Source organism: Toxotes jaculatrix, chromosome 6 (genome assembly GCF_017976425.1).
Source record: "Toxotes jaculatrix isolate fToxJac2 chromosome 6, fToxJac2.pri, whole genome shotgun sequence".
NCBI lineage: Eukaryota > Metazoa > Chordata > Actinopteri > Toxotidae > Toxotes > Toxotes jaculatrix.
Window position 1 is genome coordinate 24,621,658 of NC_054399.1, and position 10,065 is coordinate 24,631,722.

At 43.2% G+C, this 10,065-nt stretch overlaps 1 protein-coding gene across 4 annotated transcripts in view; it reads left to right on the forward strand.

Annotated features, from left to right (window-relative positions):
• nfia (nuclear factor I/A) overlaps positions 1–10,065 on the forward strand; it is a 113,205-nt gene extending 103,140 nt beyond the window's left edge. For all 4 annotated transcript variants that reach the window (XM_041039788.1, XM_041039785.1, XM_041039786.1 and 1 more), the window contains one exon: positions 5,053–10,065. In XM_041039788.1, coding sequence (XP_040895722.1) covers positions 5,053–5,067 — 15 coding nt within the window. In that variant the 3' untranslated portion in view covers positions 5,068–10,065. The remainder of the gene's footprint in view (positions 1–5,052) is intronic.

Sequence of the window (10,065 nt, forward strand, 5' to 3'; positions counted from 1 at the left end):
TCGTGGCCTTGGTGTAAGTGCTTGTACACAAAGACTGGAAGAGAAATGCTCTAATGTTTCCTGTAGAGCAAGTGGTCAGTGAATGCAACATCCACATTTAACTGAATACTGCTGGGTGTGTGTGTGTGTGTGTGTGTGTGTGTGTGTCTCTCCAGGTCAGGGTCTGTTTGCCACCTGATTTATGAAGAGTGTAACGATTGGGCAGCCTTGACTTAACTCATCCCACACACACACACACACACACACACTCACACACACACACAGTAGTGAGATGACAGTGAGGTGGGAGTCCTCTTGTTGACAGTGGAGACATGTTTGATTGCTTTAGTGTGTGTGTGTGTGTGTGTTTGTGTGTGTGTGTGTGCGTGTGTGTGTGTGCGCACGTGTGTGTGTTTGTGGTGGCCTGCAGTGAACGAGTCTGTCGATTTATTGACTCTGTCACAGGCCAACGCACACACACACACACACACACACGCATATACACTCACTCCTGAAGACATGAGCCAGGTGTTTGTCACTGCTGCCAGAAACAGACTCCTGTTATTTATTCCTGGTCTGTGTCTCTGGGACGTAGTTGTGGTCTTGTCTCTCTGACTTGGACTAATGAGGATTTGACAGAAAGTATGTTATCTTCTTAGGAATTCTGTACAATGGAGGACAATGTGAGAGAGTGAGTATGTTTTGGAAAGAGAAGGGTTGTGGGAAGCGCCATTTTTTGGAAAGCTGGGACTTGGTTTTGGGGGGACTTGGTGCTAGGAAATGGCTTTGGAGTTGACTAAATGGTTTGGACCTAAAGAGAGAATTATGTCCATGAAGGTCTTCACATGTACAGTATAAAGCTGTTGGTTAAAGTACAGTGTAGATTGACAGACAGAGTCCTGTCGCATTACAGATGTGACCTGAGAGCAGGACACACACTCACATACACAAGATCAACATAAGAACACACACACATATAGAAGGGAACAAAGTCACCGTGGGCGGTCGATGTTCTGTTAAAGAGCGAGAGTCATGGGACAGTACAGTAAACACTTCTTCCTCTCATCGCCATGGTGACCAACTGGACAGTCTGTGCATTCCTGTGTGTGTGTATAGGTTTTTTCAGGGGGAGTGGGGGGCAGATGGCACTGGCATTGTGTGAGAGTGGGCATCTTGCCCACATGGGTCAGCGTGGTGGTTGCCGTGGGCGACAGTGGCGGTTGCCTATGGAGATGAAGATGGAGGGAGGGGAGTTGGCACCTTATCGTGCCAACCAACACACACACACCAAATACACACATACTTACACACACGCACACGATACTCACTACTATACAACAGTCAGCCATGATCTAATCAATAAGTGTGTGTGTGTGTGGGTGTGTGTGTGTGTGTGTGTTCGGTTAGGTTTCATCTGAGCAGCAGACGTTGCAGGGTGCTTTCCCCACAGTGTGTGTGTGTGTTTGTAGTCATCTTCTGTATCTGTGTCCTATTTGCACACAGTCCTCAAGGTGAAGCTCACACACACACACAGACACACACAGTAAAAACACCACGCCCACCCCATGACTCACCCACACTGTGTTAAAGTGTGTATGTTTGTGTATATTTGTGTGTGTGTGTGTGTGTGTGTGTGTGTGTGTGTGTGTGTGTGTGTGTGAAGTGCTGACTCAGGACGAGACAGGTCTGGGCGAGAGACATAGAAACACTACGAGAGAGAGAGAGAGAGAGAGAGAGAGAGAGAGAGAGAGATTATACAGTTTGTGGAATATAAACTCAGCAAATTAAAGCAGATTCTGACCAAACAAATGTTTGTTTATTGAATAAAACTAATTTGACAACTGTTTTATTTCCTTCCCTGACTGTCTTCTGAAAAGGCTCCGTGAATATGATCCTGGGACAGAGCAGAGTTCATGTCAGTCTGGAGTGAAATAAATAAACTTTTCCTGTCATCAGTCAGATCTCTGCTGAAGCATCTGCCAAAATCAGGCTTCAATTTAAATCTGTAGCAACGACTTAAAACAGGTGTTTTCAGCTGGCGAGACACAGTCAGGCTTTGTGAGGCAGGTAAACAAAGGCAGCCAATCACGTGAATCTTTACAGGCCAGACAAAAATAAACACCAGCCATTGGCCAAACATGGGCACAGTGTGAGAGGGTGTGATTGTTGAGGTATGTTACTTGACCAGTGTCACACAAATGAGATTTTCACATAACTGTTTGCCTTTCCAGGCTCATTCTCTCCAAGGACGTATTAATAATGAGTGGACTCTGTGTCCCAACATGAAACCCCTTTAGTTTCAGTCAAAGTTTCTTACCAGTTGTTTTTTGCGTTGCTTAGAGACTCTTTTACATTTTTTTGTCGGTGTGTGGAAAGTTTCTCTATGAATGAATATGAAAAACAACGGACCGGCCCTTTAAAGCCTCTCTACCTTTCTGTCTGTAGGCGAGTTTCCATCCACTGGTCTGTCCTTTTTCAGTTTGTGTATAAAAAATTTGATTGGAAAAAATCATGAAATATCAAAAAAAGTGTTTTAGTCTTGGCTCAGGTGGAAAGGTTTGTGTATCGATAAACACAAAGTGAATAAATCATGAAGCATGTGACTTAACCGTTGACCAAAGAGACAAGAAACATGTGGTCTGTGTAGAGCCATGAGGCAGCTGTCACATTCATTAAATTAATACATGAAACAAACATATGTCATATTTCCATCATGTTTTCTACCATGTTTGTCACTGTCACTGAGGTTTAACTGGTTCTCTTTTAATTGCGTTATCTTATTGCATCTTCTTCTTCTGTAGTGGTTTTAATTGCACCTGACTGGAGAATTAGCTCCACCAGCTAGGTAAAGAACAAACTCCAAATATTTTCATAACAGCAGTGGATGGAAACATGCTTTGATTCATATTTTCTTCATGGCATTCAGTTCACATCTGCTCCACATTTGGACGGAAACCGTAAAATCCTCTCTCCATCCTCATCCACTCTCACTCACACTCTCTTTCTTCTCCTCTGTCTCTCTGTGATGAGTATCTACAGTCTGAATCACAGCTGTCAGCATCAGCCCGCTGTGTGGTAACATTACTCCACACACACACACACACACACACACACACACACACACACACACACACACACACTCTGTCTGGCCTGCGAGAGTTTCATCTTCTCTGAGTCTTCTCAGGACAGAGGGAGGAGCTGCAGTGCAGGGAGCGAGCGAGAGGGCGAGAGACATAGGGAGACACAGGGGGAGGGAGAGGGAGCGAGGGAGTGAGGTAGAAAAGTCCCAGCGTCAGCAAGTTGTATTGATTAAAAACTAACCTTCCAGTCTTCTCCTCTATCACTACTGCACACACACACACACACACACACGCAGCAATAGAATTACAACGAGTCAGGAGCAACTGAGGTCTGAGTGCAGAGAAACCCTGCAACACACACACACACACAGAAAGAGAAACTATTTACCTCCATGTGTTTTATTTAAACTTCCACTTTGCATTCAATATTCCAAAACACATTTTCTAAGTCGCGTGTAAAATTTTTAAGAGTGTGTGCATGTGTGTAGGTGTGCTTCAAATCAATATCTTTGTGTGTGTGTGTGTGTGTGAAGAAGTGCAGAGCGGGACGGGAGGAGAAAGCGATGGAGAGAGGAAGAATGTAAAGTAAGAAAAAGAGGAAGAGGAGGGAGGGGCGGGGTGTGGGGGGGTTGTGTGTGTATGGGGGGCATGCGGTTGCCTTGGCAATGGTAGTCACGTCCCGGGCCGTCTGGTTGTCCGTAGCAACCAGACATGATGTAAGGCGGGGATGAACTTGAACTCGGCGGGGCAGCGAGGAAGAAGAGGAAGAGCAGGGAGAGATTCATGAAACGTGAACGATGCACCTTTGGCGATCGATACCGGCCTATCAGTGATGGATTACACACACACACACACACACACACACACACACACACACACACACAGTTTGATGATATTGTGCAGAGAGAAAATGTCATAAACTCCTAACTGAAGGCAGAAGAAACATCGTCCTGTGTATGAGGTCTTCTCAGGTCTGTCCCAAGTCAGAAATGGACCATGAAATAACACCTCTGAAGTGCTGTTAGTGCCCCCTGCAGGCTGCAGTGTTCTCAACAGCCACAATATGAAAGTGTTCCACAAAACAAACAACATCCTGAGGATTTTTCTTTGCTTAGAGCCTTACCAAGCATGAAGCTAAACATATTTAAGTATAAGTTTGTTCTGAGAGTTGAACTAGAGGAAAGGTCACATGTTCATTCAAATTTCATGGGTTTATCCCCTGAGGGGCAGGAATGGAATCAAGACATTTTGTGGAAATTGTCCCAGGCCAACGTCTTAAAATCTGAAAAACAAAAAACATAAACATCAACGCAAGTCAAATAAGCTGACCACAGAAAAACTGCTTTTAATTTGGATTTTTAGAAGTTTTGGCCCCAGAGCAAACATTAAGTGAACACACAATGAATAGTTAACTTGCTAGGATGTGCCTTTACCAAGAGAAACTTCACGTCTATTAACTTTGTGTACAATTGTGCAGCCGGCAAATTACGTTTCACATTCAGTCTGAGGACTTATGGGGAATCTGAATATCCACAGCAAAGTTCATCGTAATCTGGCTTCTGCCTTATCCAGTTAACGAGCCCTGTGAATTGTTAAAATACTTATGGTGACTCATCTGAGGCAGACATACACATTTATCCAAATCAAATCAATCACCTATGGATGCTAGCTTTGCAGATGTGCATTTCAGTGCCAATTGGAAAAAAAGCTGTTAATGGTTTAAATGGCTGGAATGAATGACTTTCTCCCTCCTGTACCACTGAGCAGCTGTTAATCATTGTGATTCTCCAGATAGTCCGTGTTTGCTAAGTCATAACTGAACATGCTTTTACTGCCATTTCAGTGTCTTTAAGATCTGACCTGGACCTGAGGTGAAGTAGACAGTTTGGACAGCAGCCTTCACCGGGGTCTGGTCAAGATGTCACATTTTGGAGGATTTGGTTCTGCGGCCACTGCAGCACATCATAACACTTTTCTCTTTCCTTGTCCACAGTGGTACCTGGGATAAGGACTCCAGAGGCCCCTCCACCCTCCACCCACCTGTATGACAGATCGCTGCAGCCTCCTCCTCCCCGAACTTTGACCTTTAGATGCCAGCTGCAACAGAGAGCCCCATCTTGCCCCGTCCCTACAGCCCCCCCATCCCCTTTTGCGCCTGACTCCGCCCCCACCAGCGCCATACAGAGACTCAGCAGTATCAGCATGGCTACAGTGGCTCAAACGCACCCCGACCCTGGTGTTAAACACCCACTCTGTAAACTGTATGTCATAGACTTTCCTGTAGACATATGGTTCATATGTCAATGTCCATAAATAGTGCCAGACCCTACACCAACCCCACCCTCAGAAACCAGACCAGGCTGAAAAATTTGTGTGTGTGTGGGGGGGTGGTTGACCCTTCAATTTTTGGGAATGCTGCAAGACTGAATCACAGAGCTTCCCTTCTGGAGAAAGTACATACACACTCATCCTCTGCAGTGTGTGCATCCAGTGGACTTGCAGCGTTACAATTCCCTCCACACACCCACCATCACACCCCCCCATCCCACTGGATTCTGATGGCTTGGGGTCCGTTTGGTTGGTGGGACAGGAAGGGATACGCTGTGGTTGGGGGGAGGGGGCTGTTACCAGGCTCAGATACCACCAGCTAATACCCCTGCCCCCCCCTTCCTCACCTGAGCCTTCACACACCTCCTGGGATGGAATCCACCCCCACTTGACCCCGCCCCCTGGATGGTGGCAGGTCAGGGAGGGAGGAAGTTGACGAGGCTCTTTCCAAGGACATGGACCAGTGCTTAATGGAAAGACCTGACCTGACAGGGAGGTGGTGCAGGTGCAAACAGACGTCCTGTCTGTTTCACAGTAATAACATGAACTACACATGGAGGGGTGGGGGTCATTATGGGGGAGGTTGAGTGGGTGGGAGGTTATAAATTTGGGGAAGCAGGGGTTTGTTGATGTGAAGTGTTGCGACTAGACACTGGTGGATCCAATCTTGTTTATCTGGGAGGCTTTGGCTTCATGGCTCATTGATTTTTCTCTCTTAGCCGTCATTTCAGCTGGTCCCCTCCTCTTCCTCCTCTATCCATCCACCAGTCTGGGTGAAGCTACAGCATGCTAGGAGTGGGCAGAAAACTCTGGTGTCCGAAACGAAGCAGGCAGACAGGAGAGAGATGAGTGACTAAAACTTTACCAGTGGAATATTGATCATGAGGAAAGTGCAATTTTGTTGGCTAGCTGTTGGATAGTTAAATATCTTTGTAAGATAGCTCGTTGAAAACAGTTGTTGAAAAGTATATATAAATATATATTTTTCTTCCTAGTCCGCTCACACCTCTGGGACTCTAAAATATTGGGGTACAAAAGACAACAACACAGCGTTGAACTAGAAACCATAGCCTTGTGAGAAATAAGGGGAGCTGTATTCACTTTTATTGTTTATTTGTTGTTTGTTCATCTTGGAAAGTTGTTAGCATGGTAGAACAAGAATCCCTTTAAGTAATATCATAATTTTAAACAATCATTTTTTAAAGCATTTCTTGCAGCTGAAGTCTGCTTTTCATTTTGTTTAAAAGATAAAATGTAAAGCGAGTAAGTTATTTTAATGAGCACATCATTTTACTTTTAAAACATAAAAAGCAATTTGAATTTCTCATGAGGCAAAATCAGGAGGAAATATAACGAGTGAATTTAATCTAAAAAGTTATGTTTTCTCCGGTTTCTGTTGGCGAGATAATCTTTAACGGGTGCCGCCTGGTAACGGGCTGCCCAGTGATTGGCTGGGTCTCCTAGAGCTCCTGTCCAATCAAAAGCACTTATTCCTTCAGTTGGCCAATGGCCCGCGAGTGTGTAATCAGGGGGTGTGGTTTAGTGATAAAGAGGCAGAGCAGAGGGTAACTCTCTGGAAGCTTTCGTCCACAAATAGACAAGACAGCCGAGCGCTTCACATGCAATTTACCATTTTATTGAACTTCAGTTTTGTTTTTCCTTTCCTATACTATATATATAAATATATATACACACATGCACACACACACACACTCTTACGACCATCCAGCGTCGAACAAAAGTGAATTTAAGTGAAAAATTACAAAAAAAGAACAAAAAAATCTGCATGTTTTAGTGTTAGTGACAAATTTTTCCATAGATGATGTAGTTAGTGAGATAAAGACACTATATTGTAAACCCAACATCAGGCATTTGCCAGCAGCCGTCTATTAGTTTGGCCCCGTCAAGGCCTTTTCTATTGCTCTCCTTCACAAACAACCAGCTCTCTTCGCTTCTCAGCATTTCTCATTATTTTGATTCCTCCTTCCTTCCCTTCCTCCTTCCTTCCTTTTCCTTCATCAACAATTCAATTCTGAGTTTCAGTTCCACAGCATTCTGTGTCATCCGTACGTTATAAAATTGCACGAAAACAATGTTCCTCATCAATGTGCCTTGAGCTAAGGTCCAGTCCTGAGAGGGTGAAGATTAAATGTGGAGAGTCCTGTTTTATTGTTTCTTCCTTTTTTCTTTTCTTTTCTCTCCTCCACCCTCTGCACCTGAGATTTTGTAGGTAAACAGCAATTAACGTCAAAGCGTTAAAGCTGAAAAGGAACGTTGTTACTTGCAGGTAAACTCTCACTATTACAAGGTCTCAGGTCTGTGCTGCACTGGTTTGTGCCACCCCTGTGTGAAATTTACATCAACTACAATCAGGTCGATCAGATCATCTCCAGGTCTCTGCAAACTAGAGGCAATACGGTGAAATTTGTGAAATGAGCACCAAGTCTGAGTTTATGTAAGGTTCAAATGAGAAATGTAAAGATGATATTCAATCTCATGTAAAACAACATGAGGTAAACAAGGCATTTCTGCTGTATGGCCTGATAGCTATCAAGTAGCTATCAAGTATAGCAGCTACAGTTTATTTCAGGTTAGTTATCAGTTAGGTTTTGCAGGAAACACATTCTCATTGCTAAACTCTTAGTTTAGCAGCTAAAATTGGTTTGAAGTAGAAATTAGTTTAAGGACATACTCCCTCGTCAGTAACAGCTCAGTTTAGCAGCTAAAATCGTTTGGTTCCAGTCAATTGATTCTTCAAAAGATATGCACACAGTGAAGTTGATGCCTGTGAGAGTGAAGTGATAGACTGAAAACATCTAGCTGCCACTTCCCATGTTGCAGGCAATTGAAGACATTGTCCTCATTTCACTAAATTACCTGATGCCACCTTCTTAATGCAGCAGATGGAGCTTATAACTGCTCACTACCTGGTAAATTGGTTCAATTAACTATGTTTACCCCCACCCATCCCCTTCATCCTGTCCTTTGTGTGGTGGGATGACTTTTGCTGCAACCTCCGTACAGCAAAACCTTTTCTGTTTAAGTCCTCCTGTTTTAATTTTTGATTCATTTGTTCCTCTACTTTCTCCCCACATATGAATAATGAGGACATAATATATGCAATACCTGCTTGCACTCACTTAGACTTGTTTCGTCTTATATTGTTTATTTAGTCTGGTTTTTCTCTCTCTTTATTTTCAACCAAAGTTGGCATGCACATGACTGGCGTCATGCTCTGTGGTCAGTCTCTAAAAATGGTGAAACCAGCCCCTGCAGCAATGCTCCAGCCAAGCTGAGCCACCGTTGCTCGGGCATTCCTTCCTTCCTGTTTTGATAATCTACCAGGCGGCCACAATACAACATTTGGGATCTCTCTTTACTAAATTTTTTTTTCTTTGGTCACAAGCAAGCCTTAAACAAGTCCAACTTCTTCTCCATCGCACAGAAAACAGTTAACCGAATACATTTTTGATGACGTCCAGCATTTTAACCACGCCTCACCCTGCTTGGCAGAGGTTTTAGTGAAGAAATTGTTTACCCGTTCTGTGTTCAGTCCATCTATCAAATTTAATGGACAGCAACGTGACGCCGTTGGCTGTGATGGTTTAGTAGTTCCACTTGTGTGGGTTGTGTGTTTCCTCTTAGTGCGACATGTTTGTTTTGTCTCTGTTCTTGCCTACCCTTTAGCCATGAGTTGGGCATTACTTCCTTAATTATCTGCACTAAATATGAATAAATGACAATAGTGAAAAAGTACGTAATTTTAAAAAAAATACAGCTTCCAGGGCTTAAAAAGAGCGAAGGGAATAAAAAAAAAATTGCACGGACATTTTTTTAAAGTGTCACAAAAACCTTGTGAAACAGCCTAGCATCTAATCAGCGACTTTTGGCTGTGTGTGTGTGTAAGATAACGACAAAATTGCACCCTTTTTAAAGAAAGAAAAAATGAAAAAGAATATAAAAGCAATAGTTTGGGCAGTGTGTTGTTTTGTTCTTGTGTTGTGTGTGTAATTTAGTTCTGGTACAGCAGTGAAGAGATGCAGAGAAGAGTTAGCTCTTAACGGACAGGAGGGCAGAGCAGCAGGGCCACTCGGCCTGACTGGGAGACGTGTTTGTATGTTGTATAGTTTTATTAATTACACTGATTTTAAAGCTGCCCTATTTTATAATGCAGGACTTTTGTAACATTGATTAAATGAGGAAAAACTAGTGTTGTGAATTTTCTGATTGTTTGTATCGAGGCCACATTACTAGAACTGGTTTGGTTTGTTTTCTGGGAACTGGATGTAAGTTGAAAACTTTCCTGTTTCCTTATTTTCTTTATTTTTTCTTTATTTGCTTTCCTTTTTGTATGTATTTAAGGACATTTCCTCTTTGATGGTATAGCATATTCCTGTACTTGAAAAGTATAGGGCGCTGTGGTGATAAGACCATTGTAAATGGATGTTACGGTATGCTCTATGTTTGAAGGTTATTTGTTGCATCAGTGTTGATGAAGCTAAATCTAGGTAATTCTGAGGAAAATTGGTAAGAGAAGCGAGCGTTTTTTATGCATTTTAAAAAATTTAGTTCTAGGCAGGAGACAATGACATAGCCAGCCAAAGGATGCCCCTACTATAAATGCATCTAGGCATCATTTTTGTGTTCACCATTCCATGCAGGAAAATAAACAGCTTGA